Source organism: Carassius carassius, chromosome 12 (assembly GCF_963082965.1).
Source record: "Carassius carassius chromosome 12, fCarCar2.1, whole genome shotgun sequence".
Classification (NCBI taxonomy): domain Eukaryota; kingdom Metazoa; phylum Chordata; class Actinopteri; order Cypriniformes; family Cyprinidae; genus Carassius; species Carassius carassius.
The window spans coordinates 9,367,534-9,394,391 of NC_081766.1; the positions used below are offsets into that span (position 1 = coordinate 9,367,534).

The 26,858-nt window shown below is 42.0% G+C and overlaps 2 protein-coding genes across 4 annotated transcripts in view; one reads left to right on the plus strand and one right to left on the minus strand.

The window, feature by feature from the left end:
* Positions 1–26,858, plus strand: part of LOC132154697 (protein arginine N-methyltransferase 5-like) — a 463,524-nt gene that overhangs the window by 242,416 nt on the left and 194,250 nt on the right. The gene's annotated exons all lie outside the window — the stretch shown is intronic.
* Positions 16,549–26,858, minus strand: part of LOC132154693 (uncharacterized) — a 158,223-nt gene continuing 147,913 nt past the window's right edge. For 2 of the 3 annotated variants that reach the window (XM_059563341.1, XM_059563342.1), the window contains exons 9-14: positions 25,592–25,713; positions 23,357–23,474; positions 22,670–22,978; positions 21,650–21,854; positions 20,702–21,140; positions 16,549–19,588 (exon numbers count right to left, since the gene is read on the minus strand). In XM_059563341.1, coding sequence (XP_059419324.1) covers positions 18,584–19,588; positions 20,702–21,140; positions 21,650–21,854; positions 22,670–22,978; positions 23,357–23,474; positions 25,592–25,713 — 2,198 coding nt within the window. In that variant the 3' untranslated portion in view covers positions 16,549–18,583. The remainder of the gene's footprint in view (positions 19,589–20,701; positions 21,141–21,649; positions 21,855–22,669; positions 22,979–23,356; positions 23,475–25,591; positions 25,714–26,858) is intronic. The other variant, XM_059563343.1, reaches the window with a different exon arrangement.

Sequence of the window (26,858 nt, forward strand, 5' to 3'; positions counted from 1 at the left end):
TCATTGGCTTCCTCAATACGCTCTTCCCGTGGCACAGTATGTTCCAGCATGATCAGATGTTTTGAAGCCTCGGAAGTAATTATCATGTCTGGGCGGAGACTTGTGGTTGCAATATGCTGAGGAAACCTCAGCTGTCTTCCAAGGTCAACCTACAACTGCCAGTCAGAGGCTTTGTGGAGGAGGCCTGTTGTTAATTGTGGACGCGCCAGGGGTTTCTCTCCAGCTTTGATGAAGAGGACTGCCTTCTTTGGAGCATGATGGTGTTTGCTGGTGCTAATGGCTGAGGCTACACTCTCAGCAATTGCCTTAAGCACCTGGTCATGGCGCCAGCGATAGCGACCATCTGCCAGAGCCTTTGGGCAGCTGCTGAGGAGATGTTCTAGGGAGCCTCTTCCAGAGGCAAAATTATGTCATTAATAACTTACCCTCATGTTGTTTCAAACCCGTAAGACCTCCGTTTATTTTTGGAACACAGTTTAAGATATTTTAGATTTAGTCCGAGAGCTCTCAGTCCCTCCATTGAAGCTATGTGTACGGTATACTGTCCATACTGTCCAAAACATCATCAAAGTAGTCCATGTGACATCAGAGGGTCAGTTAGAATTTTTTGAAGCATCGAAAATATATTTTGTACCAAAAATAGCAAAAACTACGACTTTATTCAGCATTGTCTTCTCTTCCGTGTCTGTTGTAAGACAGTTTAAAACAAAGCAGTTTGTGATATCCGGTTCGCGAACGAATCATTCGATGCAACCGGATCTTTTTGAAACAGTTCACCAAATCGAACTGAATAATTTTAAACGGTTCGCGTTTCCAATACGCATTAATCCACAAATTACTTAAGCTGTTAACTTGTTTAATGTGGCTGACACTCCCTCTGAGTTCAAACAAACCAATATCCTGGAGTAATTCATTTACTCAAACAGTACACTGACTGAACTGATGTGAAGAGAGAACTGAAGATGAACACCGAGCCGAGCCAGATAACGAACAACAGACTGAGTCGTTCACGAGTCAAGAACCGTTTCTGTCAGACGTGTCCGATTCGAGAACCGAGGAGCTGATGATACTGCGCATGTGTGATTCAGCATGAAGCTGACCGACACACATAGCGTCTGAACCGAACTGATTCTTTTTGTGATTGATTCTGAACTGATTCTGTGCTAATGTTATGAGCGCGGGTAAACCGAAGGCTTGCAGTCAACGCCAATGACGCCATTACGTCGAGTGAACTGTTCCCTTTCATAGGTCACTTCGATGCTGCGGTGACGTCACCACGTATGGGAACACCTTCGGTGTGACGAATGTCTGAAGCCCTATACCATCCCGCCAATCCTATTGGCCAAATAGCGCGTGGCACCGCCCATGCATGCGTACGCATATATATACCTGGTGCCGCGCGCCATTTACCTCAGATTTTATTCCTTCAGTAACGAAGCGAATCTTCTGTGCCCTATTGTCTCGCGTTCACAACGATCATCAACGAGCAGTATACTCCTCTCCGCGGACGCGATGAGTTTCAAAAAGTGCAAAGACCCGTGTACTAGGTACATCGTAAAGGGGGACACTCATGACAGGTGCGTAGTTTGCCTAGGCTTACACCACGCACAGGCGGCGCTTAGCGGCCTTTCTTCATGCCCCCATTGCGATGGCCTGCGGCTCAGAGTGCTGCGCTCTAGGGTAGATGTGTTCTCCGATGTCGCCGTGTCTAACCCCCGCCACATCACTTCTGAGACTGCCGAGGCACCGCACGAGGTGATAGCTTGGGGTGACACGTGTGATATGGATTTTGAGGACAGCTCAGCGCTGGATTATTCTCCACATCGCTCGCTCTCCCCTACCCTAGTGCAGAGGAAAACTTTTATTGAGCCTGTCTTCTTTTCCTGTGAGGATTTACGGCCCACACCGGAGGCATGTAGCGCCATCTCCTTCGGTTGTGACCTCCATGATGACGACGTTCTATCCACCGCGGCCTCGGGGTCTGAGGACTTCGCGGCCGACACGAGCCCTCTCCCTCCTAGTGGACAGGAGAGGCATGTTTCCCCTTCCTACAGTGAGCTGTTGGACGTGGTTTCCCATGCGTTGGGTACATTGGGGCTGGAATGGGAGGTTAAGAAGGCCAAGGCCCAACCTTCTTCAAAGCTGGACGACCGTTTCTTGACTAGTCGGACACCTGCGCAGCCCCGGAGGCCTTTACCCTTTTTCCCGGACCTCCACCAGGAGGTTTTGAGGTCCTGGAAACAGCCGTTTTCGGCGCAGATCACGAACGCTGCGGCTGCGGATTTCGCCACCATTTCTGATATGGCAGATCATGGCTATGCAGCGATACCGCCGGTGGAAGAGACTCTCGCCGAGCACCTTGCGCCTAATTCGGCCGCGGCGTGGAAGTCTCGCCCCCTCCTTCACCTCGAAGGCATGTCGAGTCACGTCCAGTTTAGTGGGGTAATCCTACATGGCCGCTGGCCAAGCAGCTGCTTCGCTCCATTCTATTGCGGTCCTTCAGGCCTACCAAGCGGAGCTGTTAAAAGGATTGGATGAAGGGGAGGGTATTACACCTGAGGCGGTTAAGGAACTACGGCGGGCAACTGATTTGGCGCTTCGTGCTACCAAACATACTGCTCGAGCAGTGGGCCGTTCCATGGCTGGATTAATCACGGTTGAGCGCCACCTCTGGCTTAATCTCACCAACATAAAGGAGAAGGATAAATCTTTTCTCATGGATGCCCCTGTGTCCAAGGACGGTTTGTTTGGAGAGGCTGTCACTTCAGTGTTGGAAAAATTCAGGGCAGCGAAACAGCAATCAGCCGCTTTCCGCCAGCTGATTCCCCGCAGACCCAGAGAGGTTGAACGCCGACAGGCGCCCGCGCGTTCTCGCTCAACCTCCTCTCACCGCCAGCGAGTAGCCTCTCGGGAGGAGCCTTCACCTATGGCGCCCCCTCGCAAGGATTGGGGCCCTAGGGTTGTTCCACCGGCTCAACAACGCCAACGTAAGTTCGACATTCGAGTTCGACGGCCAACGCCTCTCGTTCTCGGGCACCGAACAGCAGCTCCTGATCTTTTTGCTGCCTGCCAGGGACTGTGCCCTCCACTAGAGAGCGCTGTTGGACCGCTTTCGCGCATCCAACACTCTCATTGCAGTCCCCATGCTAAAACTCTGACTGTTACGCCGCAAACAGTGCCTCGAACAGCATTGGAGCGAACTGTAACACCAAACGCTCCCTCAGACACTCTGCGCGATCCAGCTTTCAGAGCTCGAGGGGCGCTTCAAAGGGTCTTTCTCGAACGGCCCGTCATGACGGCTCGCACAGCCACCGCTTTTTTGCTTGCGGCAGAGCCCGATGCTCAATCTGTTGGCCTAACTCCTGCCGTGGACACGTTTCAGGATTACGCACAACAGGATGCAACGACTATTATGCATATACTTCCCCTGTGCACAAACACAGTGAGTTTTTCGTGCCCGGACATTTCTATGTGTGCGACAGCGTTGCAGGAAACTGAAATTTTGAGACCGCTAATATTGTTTCGGGCCGCGTGGGAACGCTTGCCCGGCATTTCTCAATGGGTGTTACGCACAATTTGTCACGGATACACCATTCAGTTTCGGAAAGGCCCACCCCCTTTCCGGGGAATTCTCTCCACGGTGGTGAAACCGATGGATATAGCGGTGCTGAGACGGGAGATGTCAGCTCTACTGAGCAAAGGGGCTATAGAAGTACACCCCTCTCAGATGGAGTCAGGGTTTTACAGCCGTTATTTTGTTGTACCAAAAAAAGATTACGACCCATTCTGGATTTACGCCGTCTGAATCTTGCACTCAGGCCGAGCAAATTCAAGATGTTGACGGTAAAGTCTATTTTGTCTCAGATTCAACCAAACGACCGGTTTGTCACGATCGATCTGAAGGATGCATACTTTCATATTCAGATCATCAAGAGACACAGGAAGTTCCTCAGATTCGCTTTAGAGGGCAAAGCGTATCAGTACTGTGTTCTTCCCTTTGGCTTAGCGCTAGCTCCCCGTACTTTCTCAAAATGCATGGACGCAGCTCTGGCCCCGTTGCGGCTCCGGGGCGTCCGTGTGTTGAACTATTTGGATGATTGGCTGGTGTTAGCGCAATCACAGACTCAAGCACACTCTCATCGGGATTTTGTGCTGAATCATTTACACAGCCTGGGCTCACGAATTTCCAGAAAAGTGTGTTAGTCCCCTCTCAACGGAGTACCTTTCTGGGAATAGAATTGGACTCTTGCGCGATGACAGCAAAGCTTTCTCTCCCGCGCGCTCAGTCGATTGCGTCATGCATTAAGCACTTCAGAGTGGGTCACACAGTGACAGTGAGATTTTGCCTCAGACTGTTAGGTCTAATGGCGGCGGCGCTTCCCGTAATTCATCTGGGTTTGCTTCACATGTGCCCGTTTCAGTGGTGGACGAAACGACGGAATATTTTACCCCTTTGTTTTCCGCATCGAACGATCTCGGTGACACGGAGGTGTGTGATGTCGTTAAAACGGGGGACGTCAGCCGAATTTCTCCTCACCGGGGTTCGGCTGGGGATTTGTGCTTCCCGAGAGACTGTCATGACAGATGCGTCTTTGACCGGTTGGGGGGCTGTTTGTCAGGGGCGGCCAGCCCACGGAGTGTGGACAGCGGCACAACGCAGCTGGCACATAAACAAATTGGAGTTACTGGCGGTCTTTCTGGCTCTCCAGTATTTTTCGAGTCTACTGATCGGCCGTCATGTGCTTCTCAGAACGGACAACACAGCGGTCGTGTCTTACCTGAACCATCAGGGAGGATTGCGTTCTCGCCCCCTGTGCAGGCTGGCGAGACGTATTCTTCTTTGGTCTCACAACAAATTTCTGTCGATCCGGGCTGTTCACATCCCCGGACGACTAAACTTCGGAGCGGATTTACTATCCAGACAGGCTCTGGAGCGGGGGGAATGGAGATTACACCCCCAAACGGTGAATCACCTATGGCAGATTTTCGGGGAAGCGAAAGTGGATTTATTCGCGTCGAGCACGACTACGCATTGCCCGCTATGGTTCTCCCTATGCCCTCCATCACCCCTGGGTTTGGATGCGCTAGCTCACAGCTGGCCCAGGACCAGTTTGTATGCGTTTCCCCCGATTCGTCTGATCCCAGCGGTATTATGCAGAATACGGCGGGACAGAGTGGGACAGCTGCTGCTGGTGGCTCCGCGATGGCACACACAGCCGTGGTTTGCGGATCTTATCAATCTGTTAGCGGGCTCTCCGTGGGAGATTCCCCTCAGACGGGATTTATTATCGCAAGCACAGGGACGGATCTTGCATCCGAGGCCAGACCTGTGGAATCTCTGGGCGTGGCCTCTGAGCGGAGTGAGTTGACATGTCCCGGTCTTTCTGCTGAAACCACCGAGACTATACTAAACTCTAGAGCAGTTTCTACGAGACGCTTATATGCTTTCAAGTGGAGACTGTTTACGACATGGTGCGAAACTCATAATATGGATCCAGTTTACTGCCCTGTGGCTTCAGTACTGGAGTTTCTTCAGGACCGTTTTTCGGATGAAGTGACACCAGCCACCCTGAAGGTTTATGTGGCAGCTATCTCAGCTTACCACGAGTATATAGGTGGTGTCTCAGTGGGTCGTCATCCACTGGTTTCTCGCTTCATACAGGGTGCGCGACGGCTGAGACCTTTCCGCCCTGTGCGAGTTCCTTCATGGGATTTATCCATTGTGTTACTTGGTTTGTCAGGGCATCCGTTTGAGCCCCTGGAAACTGTATCGGATAAGATCCTGACTCTGAAGACACTTCTTCTCATGGCTTTATCCTCCCTCAAGAGAGTTGGGGATTTGCAGGCTCTCTCTGTCTCACCCTCGTGCATGGAGTTTGCACCGGGCTCTGTGAAAGTGTTGCTGCGACCTAGGCCTAATTATGTTCCTAAGGTCGCGTCTAATCCCTTTCGTTTTCAGCAGGTGGTCCTGGAGGCTTTTTCCCCTGCTGTGGCGGAGTCTGGGGATCTAAGTCTTTGCCCTGTGAGAGCTTTAAAGACTTATGTGGATCGTACTGCCCCATGGGGTAAGTCTGACCAGCTGTTTGTCTGTTTTGGACATAAGAATAAAGGCCATGCAGTTACGAAACAGCGCATGTCCCATTGGCTGGTGGAGGCTATATCCTTGGCCTATGAGGCGCGCGGGCTCGCTTCGCCCTTAGGAGTAAAAGGTCATTCCACGAGAGCAGTGGCTTCTTCTCAAGCCTTTCTCAGTGGATCCTCTATGGATGATATTTGTGCTGCGGCAGGCTGGTCCTCACCGAGCACTTTTATCAGGTCTTACAGTCTGGATGTGAGGATGGCTCCTGGCTCCCGGGTTCTCTCCGCTTGAGCAGATGCTTCCTTGGATCCAAGCTATCAGGTACGTCAGGCGTTATGGTATAGCGTTCCCATACGTGGATAGCTTTCTTCTTCTTCTTCACTCATAAAATCTGAGGTAAATGGCGCGCGGCACCAGGTATATATATGCGTACGCATGCATGGGCGGTGCCACGCGCTATTTGGCCAATAGGATTGGCGGGATGATATAGGGCTTCAGACATTTGTCACACCGAAGGTGTTCCCATACGTGGTGACGTCACCGCAGCATCTCGTTCCCTATTCAGGGAACCAAGGTTACATACGTAACCGAGATGTTTTCTTCAACCGGTTTATTGAATCGAACTGTCAGAAAGAACTACTGGTGATCCGAAAACCGATGCAACCGGTTCTTGACTCGTGAATGAGTCATTATCTGGCTCGGCTCGGTGTTCATCTCTCTCTTCACAGCAGTTCAGTCAGCACGCGCAGTCTTCTTAATCGCTTGATTCGCTCATGATGTGCCAGCTTCATCAAACCTGCCATCTACAGTTCTGGCAGTGGTAATGTGGGTTTGTAATGGAATGATTCGTAACATTTTTATAATTGTAACGAGTAACGATGCAGCACATAAAAAAAATATCGGAGTAAAAGTATTAAACTCATCGAAAATATGTACTGAAGTAAAAGTGGAAGTAGGAGAAAAAAATAATACTCTAGTAAAGTACAGATACCGCATTTTAGTACTTAAGTACAGTAGTGAAGTAGTTCTACTTCGTTACTATAGATCTCTGCTTGTGGGTGAGCAGCACGCTGTATCCATTCTGAGTCATGCAGGATTGTAGGGCAATTCACCAAATTAATGTTTAATGAGTACAGTTTGCAGTAAATGAATGTATTTATGGTGAATAATTTTTGTTCTTATCGTTGATGGCATATTTCTTGGCTCCATGTGATCTGTGAGAAATGTTTTCCTGTCTATGAAAAAAAACGAAATCTGAAACTACTTTTAGAAATAAGCCATCTGTAGCATCACTGCAGAAGTTATCTTATTTGTATGTGGACGTGTGCTATGCTCTACTATGGACTCTGCTCATTTAAATATACTGTGCATTGCTCAATAACCTGAGTACTAGTGATGTGTCGTTCGTGAACGAATCATTCTTTTTGAACGAATCTTTTAGGTGAACGAATCGTTCTCGTTCACGTAATCCGCTGACTCATATTTCTCGTTCAGTGAAGTTCCTCCCTCCACAGCAGCGCGGCGCTATAAGCAGCGCATGCGCAGCTCAGTGAACCGGGTAAAAACCATTTTATCCTGTCAAAGAATTACTCAACCTCGAGCCAATAGCCTTCGAGTATGAGATGTGACAGGGCATGTTATTTGTTGAATGTAGTGAACGAATACGCCCTACAATGAACGAGTTTCATATGAGTCTGAACTAGATCTAGAGATCTTATCGTTCGTGAACGAAATGACTGAACTGTTACCCATGTCGTTCGTGCACGAGTTAAATGATTTAGTACATCTCGTTCGTGAATGAAATGACTGAACTGATACACATGTCGTTCGTGAACGAGCTGAATGAACGAGCTGAATGAACGGATACATGTCGTTTGTGAATGAAATGAACTGGTACATAGCTCATCTTGTTCGTGAACGTAATGAATGAGTAAACCAGGTTAGTCTGCCATTTAGCATGTCAATCTCGGAAAATGCAAAGCGCATTTATAGTTACTGTGCACATACGTTTGTTTTGATATTTAGCAACTCCACGTTCAATCCCCGATTTATGAATGTGAATATATAATATACAAACTGTCTGACCAAACAATTAAAATGCTAATTAGGCAAGAAAACCTTGTGCTTTGTTCATCTGAACTAGAGGTCTTCACAGTGCACCCGAGACCCGTCGACCCAGGACCCGACCCGGGACCCGTACGGGTTTGGGTCTATATTTTAAATGATAAGCCGGGTCCGGGTCGGGTCCGAATCTATTACCTCGGGTCCCGGGTCTGTTTAACATTGTGTGTAATACCCGTGCGATCGGAGTCATCGGACTCGGAGAACAACCGGCCGTGATCAAAGACTGCTTGTGTTTTTTGTAACTTGCAACTTGTAAAATTAGGAAAAGAAAAGAGTGAGCCAAAAAAAAGTGATCTCTCTCTCTCTCTCTCTGCTTTTAGAAGCAGAGCGCGCAGACTCAGAGTTAATACAAGTGCACGCATGGTATTAATGCTTGCAGACATGACACTCATATTTAATATATTTCAAATCAGCAACACAATCTGAGCTGTCACATTAATGTTTTCTATGACGCTCAAATTGCGTTAAAGCATTTTAGGTTGATACAGCTAGCACGCATGTGCAGTCTCGAGCGCATTTCATGTTTCTATGGCAACCAGTGAGGGACACTTCGACCGCCAAACCGCGTTTTACATTTTCTCCCATTTTTATAATATTATAAATGAAACGTTTAATCTTAAAGTTTTAGTGGGCAGATTCAGACTCGATGCAGAGCAGAGAACACAAGAGATCAGATGATAGCAAATAAATAACGTCAGCGGCCATGGCATTGCACGAGCGATCGTTATTATAGTTCAAAAGGGCAAACAGTCGAAGTTATTATGTAAGAATGTACATGTGCACAGTAGCAGTTGTCATCCGTCACCGTGACATCAAGTGTACTTTTGAAGCTGAAATAATGAGTGGATTCAGCTTGGACTTGGAATAACGAGAGGAATAACATGAATAACTTTCTTGTCAGAGGATTGTAATGCATCACAGGCAGTCAGGGACAAGGAAGAGAGACTACGGCTCTTTAAATTAGGTAAGACAAAAAGTTGTATTTTTCGCAACAGGTTTATTGACTTGTAATAGCAATTTATGGTGGAATATGTGACAGTTGGGTCAAGTCGGGTCTGTGTCTTCCCGTCGGGTTCGGGTCCAGATTTCAAATAATATACGGGTCCGGGTCGGGTCCAGGTAGGCATTTCTCGGATCTACACGGGTCCGGGTCCAGCTTTTGAAATATTAGACGGGTCCGGGTCGGTTCGGTGTAGTACATTACGGGTCTCTTTCGGGTTCGGGCATGAATATTTGGACCCGTGAAGACCTCTAATCTGAACAACTTAATTAGACTTTTTATATTGAATGCGATTATACACACATTTTAATAAAGCCAGATCAGTTTTTGTAACAAGTGAATACGTTCATTGACTAAAGACATAACACATAATACAATCTTTTTTGCCACCTGCAGGCATATTTTGTGTAATACGAAGAAATGATCACTGAACGAATCACTGAACTATTCTGAACGAATCATTTTGGTGAATGCACTGAAAATGAACGAATCTCTAGAAAGAATCATAGGCTGCATCCGAAAACTTAGGCAGGTGACTTGCTGCCTTGCTGTCTAATCGGGCAATGACTTTGCAGGCAGCGTTTTTGCACGAAGGCACCTCATGAAACTGATTTCGGACAGGCTTCGGCAGCGTAATGGTTTAATGATCTACAGCAAAATATAGAGAGCTTTGGTGGTAGGTGTATATTTCATTAATGCAATATTAATTTATCGCTACACTGTAAATGATTTCTGTTGTTTACACAGTATTATACTGTTGATCTCAACAGTTTCTTGCTGTATAAGCTGTGTACAGTGTGTTACTGTAGATTTGGTTGTTTTCACAGTATTATATTGTATTTTCAACCGTTGAGTACTGTGTACACGGTTGACAGTATGTTACTGTAGAATTGCAATGCATTCTGGGAAATTATCAATTACTGTAAATCAAAATACAGCAGTGCAAACTGACCGCGAAAAGCACCACACAGAATTTCGCAGGTAAAACTGCTATTCCTACATAAAAAAAAACATTCAGGACTGGGTGCTACGCATTAACACTCTTAATTCTGTCAGTGGGGGTTGCAAGAGAACGCATTTGAAAGAGTTTTTCCTGTAATGTCGGAAACATTGTGTCTTCTCTGCGACCTGGAAATAGCTGACCTTTATTTCGATATTCAAGGTTTATACCAGTGGTTTATACTCAACATTTTACAAGTGTATGTGTACAGTACTCTTTCAATGTAGTCTGCGACATGTTACTGTAAATGTAAATACAGCAATACGAAATGACCCCGAAAAACAACCACAAACTGCCATTTTGTGAAGAACTCTTTCAGTTCTCTGAGCAACTTTGAGGGCCCCTTCGCCTCGCGATGCTGTCTGTAAAGTTCGCCGTAAATCTCTTGTAAGTGAAAAATCTTTATTTTTTTATGCAAACCTAAATGTCAGTAATAGCGTTAATGTTAGTTTAGAAGAAGTGCCCGCGGCGTTGATGTTAACAGGGGTAACGTTAGTGAACATTGGTCCTGACCCTTACAAAAAAATCCTGCAGGAATCCTACAGACCACATACCTGCATATACCTACAGGATCCCACAGGATTTTCGTGACCATTTTCCTGTAGGACTCCTACAGAATCCTACAGGAAACATGCAGGAATCCTACAGAATCCTAAGGAAATATGCAGGAATCCTACAGAATCCTACAGGAATCCTGCAGGAATGTGCCCTGTCCTGTAGGATTTTTATACAGTCCTACAGGATCCCTGCACATAAAACCAAAATCCTACAGGATTCCTGTAGGATTTTTTTGTAAGGGGAGAGCCGCATCCCTGAAGAGTTTTTCTTCAGCCCTAATCAAACACACCTGAACAAGATAATCAAGGTCTGAAGGGTTACTAGAAAGCTACAGACAGGCGAGTTTTAATTAGGATTGGATCTGAACTCTGCTCACCACCCCGTTCTATATCATCATCTTCGGAACACATATTAAGTTATTTTTTATTCAATCCGATGGCTCAGTGAGGGCTCTATAGGCAACGTCATTGAACTTCTCAAGATCCATACAAGGTATTAAAAACATATTTAAAACAGTTCATGTGAGTTCAGTGGTTCAATCTTAATATTATACGATGATAAATCTTTTTGTGCGCCTAAAAAATACAATAACGACTTTTCAACAATATTTAGTGATGGTCGATTTCAAAACACTGCTTCAAATCTTTTGTTTCGAATCAGTGATTTGAATCGCGTGTCAAAATGCCAAACTGCTGAAATCACGTGACCTTGGCGCTCCGAATCACTGATTCAAAACAAAAGATTCAAGTTCAATGTTCAATGACGTTGCTGTCTATAGAGGCCTCACTTAGCCATCGGATTTAATCAAAAATATCTTAATCTGTGTTCCGAGGATGAACGAAGGTCTTACGGGTGTAGAACGACATGAGGGTGAGTAATAAATCCTTTAACACCAGGCGAGAGGGATGTTATTAGGTTCATGAGACTCCCATCTTGAAAAAAAAGATCAGACGTCTAGGGTCCAACAAATTTCACTTCATTCACACACTTTTGTTACAAATTCATTTCCACTAGTAACACCAACGGGCTTTTGCATAAATGAATGTTTAGAGCTTATCCCTTATTGTGACATGATTTATTAGAGATGATGCTACATATTGTGATCACAAATCTTTTTATTTTTTTGTATTTACAGGTTTCTTGTCAGGATAAATCTTGAAAATTCTAAATGCAGTTCTGAGTTCCAGGTGAGCAGAAAGAGCGGGAGGATTGTTGGGAGGAAAATCACAGCCTTAAACCCACAAGTTTCATCTTTCATCAGGGAGTTTGCACAATATGACTGGCAGAATCATTAAGGTAAGAGTAATAATAGGGGTGTGCAAAGGAGCCAATATCTGTAGTAATCTCAGAATTATTTTTCTGAATTTGTATTTAGAAAAATCTTAAAAATGGTGCAAAAGGCCAGAAATAACCAAATGTTTGTGAAAAAAATTAGAAGTCTGTTTTAAAATGTAATTATGTTCCCTTCACAGTTTTCATTTAACAAATATGCTTTGTATAACTCACAGAATTTATTAGGGCTGCAACTAACGATTATTTTGATAATCGATTAATCTGTCGATTATTTTTTTCGATTAATCGATTTATGTACTTATATTTTAGTTTTTTCCATTTTTTCCCCAAGTAAATTATTAATAAATGGTCTTTATCCTTCAGCATAGATTTTTAAGAGATTTTAACCATTTTGCACTGTTATATCCTAATCAAAAATATACCTGGAGTTGTTTTATTGTGTTAGTAATCCTTTGTCGAACTCTTCTGCAATCAGAACACTGACCCATACTCTAGCAAATTTCACAAGGAGATTTCAAATAATGTTTTCCCCATGGCAGTCCTTAGAGCTCCTAAAGTAGTTTAACATCCCGAACGAAGCTTATTAAGGAATCTTTCAGAACATATTTTCACTAAGAATAAGGATAAAACAGAATAAAATTGCAGTGCATTGTATTTTATTATTTACTGGGAAACAGCTTTATAGCTTTTGCTGTGAAATTGTAAACAATCCTTAGAATAAAGTGCCAGTGGCATGAAACCTGAATGGAACTCACAATTTAAAGTAAAATCCATCAGAAGGTTGTCCAGAAAAAAAAATTGGACAGTCACACACAAAAAACCTGCTGTGTGAAAAAGAGCAGTGAATACTTAAAAAGTGCATTTCAAATATCTTTAAACATTTACCTCTCTCATTCAGTCATAATTAGGCTGCACGACTGAATTTTGAACTGGTAAACTACAAACTGATCACAGAACATGTTTGTAAAGCTTTTAATGTTAACTGTTAAAAAGCAATGTTATCAGCTTTTACGACTAAACATTTGCAAACAACATTGTACTGGAGAATCTGCACAAATAAAAGTCTTAGGGGCCGTTCACATATCGTGCCTAAAAACGCGTGGAAAACGCTAGGCGCGCCGCTTTCTCCTCCTTTCCAAAGCGCTCGGGCAGAAGCGCCCCTGAGGCGTCTGCCTTTGATAAGCAACCATGACGTGCTCTCTCCTTGAAGACGCGGAAATTTCAGCAAAGGATAAATGGATTTGCAGCTCAAAAAATCGCTTGCAGTAGCTCTGCTACTAAATTTATTTCAAAACGGAAATCCATATACAACTATGATCAGCTGTTCCTTTCATCTTGACTGAGCTTTTAACGTTGTTACGGGAAAGGATGAAGCTGATTGGTTAGTTCTTGTCACATGACCCGCGATGCGCTTGCAGCATTCTGAAAAGTTGAGATGTTTTTAACTCGATGCGGTGCGGTGTTGGAAATAACGAACTTGAGCGCGCAAAAGACGCGATATGTGAACGTCCCCTTAAACAGTTAAGTAGTGCAGAGTTTACATGTTACTCTTCTTTTTTGAAGGCTCAAAGTAAAGTACTCCCAGTCTCCCACATCCCGCTAAATGCTGCAGAGACGCTGTTCGGGAAGCACGTGACATAAAACGAGGCCAGCTATTGGCTATTCGCTACTTCTCCTGCTGTACTGGCTGAGTAAAACCTCCGGTGGCTCATTACTGCCGTACTTTGGTCACCGCAGATTTGAAATATGCACGAAATGAGCCGCTTACGGCAAATAAAAGTTATTTAGCAACGAATCGATGACTAAATTAGTTGACAACTATTTTAATAATCGATTTTTATCGATTAAATCGATTCGTTGTTTCAGCTCTAGAATTTATATATATATATATATATATATATATATATATATATATATATATATATATATATATATATATATATATATATATATATATATATATATATATTATATTTATATATATATATTTAAAATTCTAATTGTAACATTTCTTTAAACAAGTAAAACAATACCTGATTTCTGAAAGACACACCAAAACAGCAGTGGGGTTATTTGATTTGCAGGTGTGCTGTGCTCATTTCATTCTTGGAGTTTCCACTCATTTGTGTTTCATAGGGCTGATTGAAATGGACAAAAATTATCTTGATAAAATGTTTCATATCAGTCATATCATATCAGTTTATATATTCATTAAATGTCTTTCCTGAGGTAAGTGTAAAATTGCTTGACATTATTGCTTTCTGTTTTGGCAACCAGATACATCACAATGTGAATTACTTTTTAACGGATTAGTTCACTTTCAACTGAAAATAAACACAGTCTGAGATATATTAATGAATATCCTGACGAATCCAAATTTAATAATGGCAGTGAGTGATACCAACGAGTATGAAGCTGATGAAACCGCTTCTATCCCATCATTTAAAGGTGTTGATAATGGGAGGTTTTTGATGATTAGTTGTATGTTTGGCCTCAACGATTGATTTGTGCTTATCATTTCTTGCAGGATTCTCAGAAGTGTGAAGGTTCATCCTCACCTTCTTTTTTTGTTCTACTGTGTTATGTAAGTTTGTATTTTACCTATTAATTTTTGCATGAATTGTTCACTGATTTTAATTACTAATTATAAATTAATTAGTCATGTTTAAAAACAGATTTTTATTGTTGCATTATGTCACAGTTATTTAAATTTTTAATTATAAATTGTTGTTTAGTCTTGTTTTTAAAACATATTTTAATGTTTTATTATATGCTATTATTATTATTATTACTAATGTATTGTTCTGTTTTTTTTATAAATTGTTAGTTAGTCTTGTTTTTAAAAAACATTTTATTGTTGTATTATATACTATTGTTACTAATGTATTGTTCTGTGATTTTAATGATTTATCATAATTTGTTAGTCTTAATTTGTTAGTTAGATTTTTGTCATTGTTTTTTTTTACTAATGTATTGTTTAAAATTTTTCAATAAACTGTTTTGTGCAATTAAACCTTCAATTGTTCTTTTTCCTATTACCCATCAGCAGTTGAAATAGCAGTTTTACAGGTTTTCTACAAATTCTAAACGTTATACAGTAGCACTATAAAAAAATTAAAATAACATTTCATAACTGTATAATACTATACAGTATTATTAAAAATCAACAGTATAATACTGTACTTTGAAGTGGTAAAAAATACAGGAAAATGCTGTATTCAATATTACAGTAAGCTAAACACTACTGTAGTTAGTATTACAGTAATTGTACTGTTGAATGAAATACAGCATCTACTGGATAATTGTTGCCAGTAAGTTACTGTTAATTTGACAAATTTTTTACAGTGTAGAAATGGCATAAAAAGTGAAAAACGTTGATCAGAAACATACATTAACACACAAACTGACCACCAACCGCAACTTTCAGACGCCATCTTTATTTTTTGGCTTAACTCTCACGGAATGGAACGCACAGGATTGTGGGATATCAAAGGCAGCGAGGGATACATCTATGCTGCCCTTCAGAAATCGGCCAGATGAAGGCATCTCAGGAGACAGGAAGAGAAGCTAACTTTGAATTCGGACGTGCCTTGATGCCTTCCTACCTTGGAATGCGTCCTCCGAAGGCAGCATTTTTCAGTTTTCGGATGCAGCCATAATTTCCAGCACTACTGAGTAGTGCCTCCATGGCCCCTCCCCTGTCTACGTCACTGCTGAGTAACAATTCATTATGTAACTCAAGGGCAGATCGTGCATTCACAATCTCACTCTCCGCAAATCTTTTTGAATCCCTCTCCTGATCTAAGTGAATTTTGAAGCAATTACACTCTGTCTCTCTCATTCTAGTCTACTATTTCCTACGTCAAGCTTCGCGAACATTATTAAACCAAATTTAATCTAACAGGATATGCGCTGGAGCTCATGAATAATTAACCAGCCTCGAATCAAAAAGGTTGCAGTGCTTGGCTTGTTTATTTGCAGGCACTTGTGGGTATACTCTAGCTGGAACACAATCTCACACACACACACATTGCAGGACTGAAGTGAACGATAAGCAGGCTTGACTTGCTAGTGCAGTAGTTTGAAACGACCTTATTTTCCCCACTTTCATCAGCTGAACTAAGGCTTTTCAGGCCCACTAATAAATCCCTCTTATTTTATGTAATCCAGACTTCAGATAGAATGAATTTCAAGGTGAACCTTGCGGTAAACTTTTGTCTGTCTTAAAGTGCGATCTGAACTCTCAGCTTCCATTATTGACCTTTAGATGTAAGTCTGTCAAACAGCTTGGGAGTAAGTGGACTAGACATTGTGTTTACTTCCCTGCCAACTCTGTGCTTGTTTGAAGAGCCTCTACGGACATCTCCAAAGCCAGCACTTTCATTTACTCAGCAGAGACAAACACAGACTAGAAGACACACACAACAGCCAAAAGTAAATTCAATCAAGAGTTTTTCTTTTTTTTTTTTTAAACATATTCAGGTCGCACACATATCACCTCAAAACATATTGTCTTTATTCAAATTTACAAAAAAGAAAAGGAAAAAATACAACAGAATAAATACATTTTTAGTACACACCATTGTGAGAGCTCAGTACCAACGGGGCCCACTCAGGGCCACATCAATGCAGTCCAATAAGAAGGCAGAAACCAGGATGAATGCAGTAACTCCACACCCAGATTACAATTGACCTAATCTACCTGAAAAAAAATCAAATAGGCAGTAACACAGGAAGGAATCAATTCTTTGAACTGTTAAGACCCATTTACACCAAGAACGATAACTATTTTGATAATGTTAAGCATTCTAATTCTATAAGAATTAAGTCCATACCACAATTATAACGATAGCGGCACAGAGGAATGACAGCGTTGGAATCACTTTCAAAACTACATATATTTTTTCAGCTGATGGAATATAAAAACAGCCAATCAGAATCAATCCTGCTTTAAAACTGCAGATAAATGTGTGCTAGTGTGGATTCTAATTATGTAATTATCATTAAAGCTATCGTTCTTGGTGTGAACAGTACTTTAGTCCTAATCAAATCAGCTCCAGGTGATGTCTTTCTTTAATCATTCTTCTTTACCACACAATAATATAGACATTAATATTTCATATAACCTTTTTAGGCTCACATTTTTGATGAAGAATGACATTTGTTGGGTTGTTTGGGATAAGCGTGGGTTCGTACAGCATGAAGCGTCCTGGTATTGGTGCGCATGATTGTGCAGTGAAACAGTGGTTCTGGTGGAGTCCAGTCACAGTGAGTCCTTGTGGCCAGAGACAGTGTAATTAATCAGGAGTGTGAGCTCATCCCAGGACAAGGACTGCACATATATTTATTTGGAGCTTCTGCATTCAATTCAAGTAAAAATAATTGTTCCTTTTGGGAAGAGCAACACAACCCAAAACATACTGTGGCAGGGTTTACTCTGCTTCAGTCAATCCAGTGTCTTGCAGTTATATCGTGGATTTTCATACTGTATCGTGGCATTATATACTGTATAATCTTCTCCTCAGTTTTCATTTTATTATAATTTTTTGTTTACTTGAAGACTACGGTACTGTTGTCACTTTTCACAATGGCATTCAGTGATATTTACATTTAAATGCATTTACATAGAACATCTTTTTTCAATATTTTTTTTCCTCCAATAAAAAAACAACAACAACATTTGTAATTTATTTGGGAACATCATGTATAAAAGTGCATTCTAGCTGAAGCAGACCTGTCAGCTCTCATAAATCTTCACTTTTTAAATGTGGGATTTTTTTTTTTTTTTGACAAGTAATGATTATTTGTGCATATGTTTTGCACAATTTTTAGCATTTTAATTTTGTCATCTTTTTTTTTTTCTTGAGCGACTTCGTATACAATCTGTTCTTGGCAAAAATGTGAGTCATTTTGAACCCTGACAATGAGACATCCACAAAGCAGAATTTCCAAGCAGGGTTTAAAATTAATGTGTGTTTGTTTTCATCTGTGTGTATGTGTAAACACTGAGAATCTATGTGCAGACACTTATTCAGGACTTTACTGTAATATTCATTGTTTTCTTTTGAATAATTCAGTTCTCTAGCTTTTGTGGATGTATAAACAATTTCTGTACAAATATTCCTATTCCCTCGTGTGTTGCCATACCTTTTCTTCTATGTTATTCCGGCCTTGTATTTCTCATTCCCCTGCTGTGCCTTTGTCTTTCACGCTGCCACAAAAATCTGAGTTTCTCTATCATAATTAAATGTGATCTGGAATACAGTGAACTTTGCTTTTCACTTACTGCCAAATGCACTTAAAGAAATGTTAAATGCTGGCCAAAGAAACACAGCTATATGCTCACACATCAGCTTATTGCTTCAAATTGCATCAATCACTCTCTCCACTGTCTTTGCTCTCTCTGTTCATTTTTCCCCGTCTTCCCTTATTACCTCTTCCTCTCCCTCCTTACCCTTCACTTTTCATTATTCCAGCTCTTGTTGCCTTTTAATCACTGTCCCACCCAACCCCTCTCCTTCTCGCTCTCTCAGACATTCGCCTGCTCCTCGTCTCCAGACTGCTCCCCCTTCTCTTCAAATTCCATATCTTTGTGCTTTTTGCTGGCTTCTACATCTCCTTCTTTATCTTCTCCACTCTCCTTTTCCCTTTCCCTAAAAAGCTGGGCTAATTTCTGGAATTGTGGGCCCCAATCCTCCAGACCTGATCCCCACACCTCCTTCTCAGGGTCTTTGCCTCCCTCGCTGTCCAGGGAGCTGAGGGACCCAGCGCGTGAGCCTGTGCCTTCCAGCCCGTACACCTGCACCGAGTCGTATGGTGGCTGCGAGGGGTCGAAAGTCACCTGCGCAAGGCGCAGACGCAGGAACTCGCCAACCCTTAGGGCGAGAGAGTGAGCACCTCCAATGGGCGCCCCTCTTCCGGACTCCTCAGCTGCAGAGGGCCATGCTCCACCATAACCGAGGATGCCCCCAAAAGCTCCCCGGCCCTGGTCGGGGTATGGAAGCAGCTGGGGCGTCATATCCCTCCTGGCCAGCGGGTACCTGGTTATCCCCACCCGTTCGTGCCAGTCTCCTATGAAACCACCACCCTCCGGATATATCCCAGCACTCAGTGGAATGCTGGCCTCTCTCTGGGGCCTTCCCACCACAAATCCACTGCCCATTTCCAGCCCGCCCCGTCCCAGATTCCCCGGGTAGTCCCTCTGCTGCTCCCCCTGCAGGATGGTGGCGTAATTGTTGCTGACCGACTGCATTTCTGTGCTTCCGTTGGGAGCGTCCTCCACCCCAGGATGGTTGGATTCGGCAGGTCCAGCGCCGGTCCTACTTAGGGAAAGACTGCTCCGCGAGGAGTGCCGCCCTGCTCGGGGCAGCGTGGCGGAGTCACACACCCATCCACCGGTGGGGCATGGCCCAGCTACTGAGCCGGAACGGGTCAACACCAGCTCTCGTTCACGTGGAGCCATGTCTGGCTGGACCTGTCGGGGATGGGGAGGAGCAGGAGGGTTAGAGCGGGAGGTAAGGATGAGTTTCTTCTTCTGTTATTCAGCAGAGGGACGTGTGTGAGAGAGAGGATTGTTAAAAAAGGGAAGAGAAAGCAGAAGATATTTCACAATGCGCAGGTGAAAACAGTGAAAAATGTGATAATGAAGTGAGACAGTAAAGTGTTAGTGAGTAGAGGAAGTGACAAAGTCAGACAGATGGAGAGGGAGAAACAGTTGACAATAGCTAAACCGGGTTAATTGAGCGCTAAAAAGAGCTAACGCTGCACTGTGAAATGAGAATGAGGAGAAAGGGAGACAGTGAGAGACAATTTGAAAATACACCTTCATCGTCAACCTGTTCTGCACCTACAAAAAAAAAAATAGCAAAAACCTAACCTGCCACCTATCTAGGGATGTGCAGAACAACATTTTCACAAATGGGGTGTGTTCTCCTCACTTTTAATAAAACTAAATTTTCTCTCTTTCAGTGGGTAAATATGCCTGCATTGTGCATTTAAATGTGTATATGTGTAAAATCAGACATTCAAATTTACTAGATAGGCTCTTAAGATGGGTATGCATGAACTTCCATGATAGCAAATATGACAGCAAAACATATTTTGTTGCAAATCAAAATTTTACTTTTTTTTTTATTACATGCATGTGGCTTCTTGCAGTTTTAAATTCACACTCTTCACACTCTCCATGTGAAACACAAATCGTGAACTGAATATCATCAACTGTAAAATGTTTTCCCAGTCTACAGTTCAATGAATGTTTATTAGACATAATACATTAAAACTGAGTCGATGCTGTCAGAGTGTGACTGAGAATCGAGTCTTTGAATTAAAATTAGCCATACACTTTCTTTTATTATTAGGCCCTGTGTTCATGTTCGGTTAACTAAAGTTCTTACTTATCCAGCCAAAAGCCACGACTAGTTTTCTAAATGCCTTGTCAGTATTGCTATTTGTTTGAAAGTCCAATAATTATTAAACAATAATGTATGATTTAAAGGCCTCTGGAGAATTCAATAAATCAATTTGATGTGCTCCCTTTGCTTTTACCCCAAATACTGGTTATACAGTAAAAGCAACTTTGTAATTCTGAACATGGTGATTCTAAGTTTCTTAAATAAATAATAAAGATTTAAGTATGTTGTTTTACCCAATCCATATCCTGGCTTTGACTCTGACTCTGTTGGGCATCACTGCTTGCATCGTCCTTTGAATCATTCTTCCTTGGCGTTCCCCCCTCAGATGTGGTGGCTCCGTCCTGAGATGCTGTCCCTTCTTTGGAACCATGGCTGTCCTCTGCTGTTGGCACATAAATAGCCCTGGGCTCCAGTGGTCCAACCACAGCTGCCTGGTTTTGAATGACTAGAGAGTGGTCTGGTTGATTCCCAGTTAAGCGGTAAGCCAACTCAGATACGCCAGGCTCATAGGGGCCCTGTGAGCGACGCAGCACTGGGAGGGTATGGCTGCTGTAGCAAAAGCGCCCATATAGAGGGGCTCCTTGACTGGCATACTGCCCGGGGTCCATCGCTCCAGCCTGAGCCCAGCTGCCATACATCCGAGACTTGTCCTGACTGTGTTGTGAATAACGTCTGAGGAAACACAGAATTTATCATGAAAAGAAGTTTTATTCAGATATAATAAAAATAAAAATCTGCAGGGAGCTCACACTCTTGAGGCCTACTTCTGCTTTTGTTTGCTGTGTGCCTTTGATTTGGATTTAAACTGATTAAACTGATTTAGCTCTCTAAAAACAAAACCAATGTGAAAAACAATGATCAAATGGCCAGTACACTACAACATTACAATACCAACATTTATGGCTGTCTTGATGCATTTTCTAATTTTAACACTTAAATTGTGTAGTATGGAAAAGAACAGTCAGGACATTGTGTTAAACATCTCATTTTGTGTGGGATGAAAAACAAAACATACAGATTTCAAACAGCATGAGTAACTTATGCCAGAATTCATTTCGTGGTGAACTAGCCTTTTAAGTCCATTGAGCACTTCTTTATTAATGTGCAGGAAACATGAGTTGATGTAACAGATGTATCTGGTGAAATATTTTATCAGATATGTCCTGCTGAGCACCACTCACATGTTCCTGCTGTCCAGGGTGCGGTACCCACTGCGTGCATTGTGTGGGGCGCTCTGCAGTGCTGTGATGTCAAAAGCAGCTGTGTCGGCCTCACCCCCTCCTTCATCATCATACGTAATGATGTTCTCTCTTACATCATCCTCTTCTAAAGGCGAGAGCGAGTCCCTTTTCTGCCTGCGCAGGGACAGAGACAAAGCACTGACAGCTAGGGAGAAGAAAGAAAGAGGGAAAGAAAACAGTGAGAGATGAAGAGAAAAAAAGTAAGCGTTTTATGATGCCATTTATAAAAAGGGAGGACATGTATGTTTGTGTTGGGTGACAAATTTTTGCAATAAAATTGCAGGGGGCTAAAGAAAGACAGATACTCAATGGACACATTAGACCAGGTGGCAAACTAACACTTGCACAGACTGATGGCCCATAATTACATTTATTACACAGCGCTAGGGAATTCTTGATTCTGATTGGTCAGTCGTTGCATCCAGTGGTCTGACAGTTTCCTAATATTCCTAAAGTTGATTTTTAGATGACCTCAGTATGAATCACTGTAATATTGTTAAAAAAAAATTCTTGTTGCTAGGCCTACCGTTTTTTACACCATAGTGGTATATATATTTTTTTTCTTTATAGTTTTCTCACTACACTGGTCAGTGTTTTTATTATTATTTTCATAATAATATAACATTAACTAATATTATGAAGCTTTTATTTAAATATATTTTCTATTATTTAGTTTTACTCATTTTAAATTTTCAACTTCAACTTATTTTATTTCAGTTAGTTGCCAAAACAACATTTCACATTTTCATTTCACTTTTTATTTTATTTCAACTTTCAATGTTTATTTTTAATACCTTTAGTTTCACTTTAACATAAACAACACACATAAAGGTAACTTTACAAAATAATTTCATTTTAGATGTGCTCTGAGTTTTGGTCCTGGTCTGTGTTTATTTTGTAATAATGGCAATCTGAAATTTGTACATTACCATTACCATTTGGAAGTTACACTACACTTACCCAAAAGAGTGGCCACACAGGCTAAAATGGCCAGCAGGGCGGCAGTGCTGAGTCCAGGGGAGGGCAAAGAGGAGTGCTGGGGCAAACAAACCGTCTCTCTGTCCCACTCTGCCTCACTATGCTTCTCTTTCTCTCCAGCCCGGGCTCCTCCCCTCAAACAGGGACATACGGACACTGTGACTGTCCCCGTGCTGGTCAAGCCAGAGACCCCGTCCCTCAGGACCAGTGGTACGTAGAGAGTGAGCGAGGTTGAAGTAGAGCGAGATAGTGTCTGCAAAGGTGACGCCAGCACCAAACTAGCAGTGGGGCCTAGAAAACAAGAATAATAGTAAAGAAATAAAGATACACTGGAAAAAGAGGGAGGCTTTTAGATCAAATTGAGCTCGATGGAACTTTTCCATTTTTAATTGAACTCAATCGAGTGCAGATTTAATTCCATTGCTGTTCGTATAACATTTGTACAGACCAGTGAGTCCAAATGCAGCATGAATGCCAGAGCACATTTTGTCTGTGTGTGCCAGGAGAAGATAGATGTGGCAGAGAAGCAAAAGAAAACAAAAGGGAAAACAAAGGAGCAGGGCATAAAGCAGCCACACAATGCGGTTGCAGACACAGACTAACGGATCAAGAGAGATGCTGATGCACATGGCTGGGTGGGAGAAACAAATTGTGGAAGAGACTGCAAACCTCCACTCTCCCTGATGCTGAAGTTGAGGGCAACGTTGGAGTCCGGAGGGATGTTGAAATGGACGGTGCTGTCATTTCCTCCCTCATCTCTATCAATCGCCCGCAACACCTGCACTACCTGAGAAAATGAGATAGGAGAAAAATGGAGCGAGAGAAAAACAAAATAAGAGGCAGAGCCAAAAGGGAGGAAGGGGAGAAAGAGCAGGAGAGCAAAAGAATATTGGAGAGAGAAAGGAAAGATTAATTCGATCCACATTTTGATCTCGGATATCAGCATTAATCTCTCCAGCACCTTTGCAAATAGGTGACTAGAGACTGATTAGCCCACACTGCGCAGTCAAACAATAATTAACTCTGACCGAGTAGCGAGCCTTGGGGAACACCCAAACATAGACACAGCTTTAGCATGTGCTCTAAAAATGAGGCACTGACTCCAGAGATCCACTTAAACTAGAAATAATCACTTGATGGGCATGTTTTTGCAATGCTCCCCCCAACACATTAGGGAAAAACTTAAAACAAAAATGAGCCGTTTGATGCAGATTAGAGCTGTGGGTTAGGCTTTTCTGCTGAGGCACCAAAAAAGTATTTTTTTCTGTGATTTCAGAGCTGAGCCGTGATAATGTCAAGTCACATTAGTAGTTTTCATAGTTTTCTTCTCCATAATGTGACTTAAGAAGTTATGCAAGCTTCCAGTTAAGTAACATTCAGTAAGACCTTTTATCCAAAGTAAATTACACTGTGCACTAGTAAGAAAAAAAATCGCAAAAGGGACCTCTTCTGTCTCAATGAGAGTTTTTGTCATAACCAGATGCAATCACAAGCAACCAGTAAGACAACAGTGTTGGTCATTTGGTTGACAGGTCTGCTGCACTGCATCTAGTTGCACCACTCACATTGAAATTTACACTAAATATAAACTATCCTTCAAAAGTTTAGGAGTCAGATTTTTTTAAGAAATTGCTTTTATTCAGCAAGGATGCATTAAACTGACAAATGTTACAGTAAAAATGTTTATAATGTTGCAAAACATTCTATTTCAAATTAATGCTGTTATTTTGAACTTTGTATTCATCAAGGAATCATGAAAAATGTGTAATGGTTTCCAAAAAACATGAAAAGTAGCAGAACTGTTTTCTAACATTGATAATAATAGGCCCAAATCAACGTATTAGAATGATTTCTGAAGAATCACGTGAGACTGAAGACTGGAGAAATAGTTGCTTAAAATACACCCATCACAGGAATACATTTTAAAATATGTTAAAATAGATATAAAAATTAAAAAATTATACTGATAAAACATAACAAAAATCATTAAAATTCAAACTTTGTGTTATTAGTCCGAAAGAGTTTGCAAAATGGGACACATTGTTCTGATTGGCTGCAATTTGATGTTTGTTTAATTGTTCCAAGCCACATACTTTTTTCATTCAAAGTGAACACACAAATCAGACTGATATCAAATTATCAATAAAGTGCATGTTAACCCCAACCAATGTTGTTCCAGGACCAACGAGTTTAATAATAACTTTGATCCAACACCTACTTATCCTAATTGGGGAAATCACAATAAGCTTTAATTTGACCACAAGCTGAGAAGAAAGCAGAATGATGAAGACAGGAGGAAGGACACAAACTATGACAGCTTAACAGCTGCATGCCACCCAATTAAGAGTAAAAGAAAAGACATGAGTCAGACAAGGGGGAAAAAAACAATACAGAATCATGGAAAGACATTTCAAACGAATGATAGAACTGGAATGAGAGGCAAAATGGATGAAAAGCCAACAGACAAAAAGATGAGCAGATTATAATGTATATCTATAGAGGAGATGAAAACGTGTGAAGCATCCTGTAAATGAGAATAGCAGTGATTCAGCTGCAGGGTAACGGAAGAACTAATCAATTAGTGTGCAGGCTGTATAAATGGACACATTTACAGATGTGCACAAAAAAAAAGAAAAAAGTGCTTTAAGCACCATCAAATCCATATGAACACAAAGAGCATGAGTCAGTGAGTCTTAACAGATAAAGTTCTGAGAAAAGGTAATTAATCACCCATAATTCATCTGTGACAATTACCTAATTGCAGAGCTTAACAAAAGGACTTTCACTAGAGCACTTCCTGTGCTTTTATATTCTGGTGGAGTAACAAATGAACTAGTCACTGGACTGGAGACAAGTATGACCTTCCTTGCGTCCATAATTATATGTAGCATGTTTTTCTTTCACCTGTCCCATGGAGGCTGAGTCACACATGGCCGTGTTGTACTGCCTGTCCAATTCGGGTGCATTGTCATTTAAATCCAACGTTTCTACAGCAACCACCACCCTGGACACCTGGCTGGGGTTATCTGAGGAAGTTGAGAGAGCAGAAAAAGGAAGTCACCAAAAATACACACGCACAACACAGCTTGAGACATTTTTTGAGCCATGCTCACCTTGAGTCTCGGCCACTGAAGGCAAACTGTCCTCTTGTAAAGTTTATCACACACTTCCATGTGGACGTTTTTATGAGAAATAATATGCTGAATGGTGACATTTCTGACACACTCATGCTCTTTTTCAAAAGCCAGTGAGCTGCCTAGCAGTTGTTGTAATCACACATGAAAACATTTCAAGTAGCTTCAGTACTTTTTCCCAAGTGTAATTAGCTACTACCCCTAAATGCTAGCTTTCACATTAGCTTAGCTATTTTTTTTATAGCGCTGGTTGTACATTGTTAATTTTTTGATTAGTTTGCCCAATGATGGGAAAATGGTTAATGATGGGTTCTAGGTAGGCAGTAGACTGTGGCATGGCAACTCACTAGGTTCTGTAAGTTTCTTAAAGATTTCAACAGCCTCTCTTCATATTCTAGACGAAAGGCTTGTTGTGACAAACAAAAAGCTTTTAATTCAGAATAGCTTTCAGCTGGCATATTGGTACAGTTTAGGATGTACTGGAAAACAAACTAAATGGATTGAGAGAGCCTAAATAGAAACTGAATCATTCTGTATGTCTCATTATAATTCAGTCCCACACAATTGCCTGTGGTTTGGACTGCTTTCACACAAATGTGTTGGACTGGATCCACACTTACACATAGAGCTGTGACATGATGTTGTGGATTAGTGCCCACTGCTTCACATCACTGGGAAGAGGCTTCGCCTACAATAGCCATCAGGCCTCCCTGAAGCTGCTTAGACCTACTTTTCATACTGTAGCACAGCACCATAGATCCTCTAGTAACATGCCATCTCCCCTGAGCAGTACAAATTCAACGTATGTTTAAAGCATCTAATCCATGCATACATAATAAATAAATCATAAAAACATAAATCCATTAAATTTTAGCCATTGATATTGCAAACTAACTGACAGTTTCAAAAGAAGAGGACATGATTTAAAGGTTGTGATCAGGAATGTCACACACTGGATTTGAACTTGTTAGCATCACTACTAGACATGGTGGCATGGACATTTTCAAAAAGTATTAAGCATTCCCGACCTAATGATC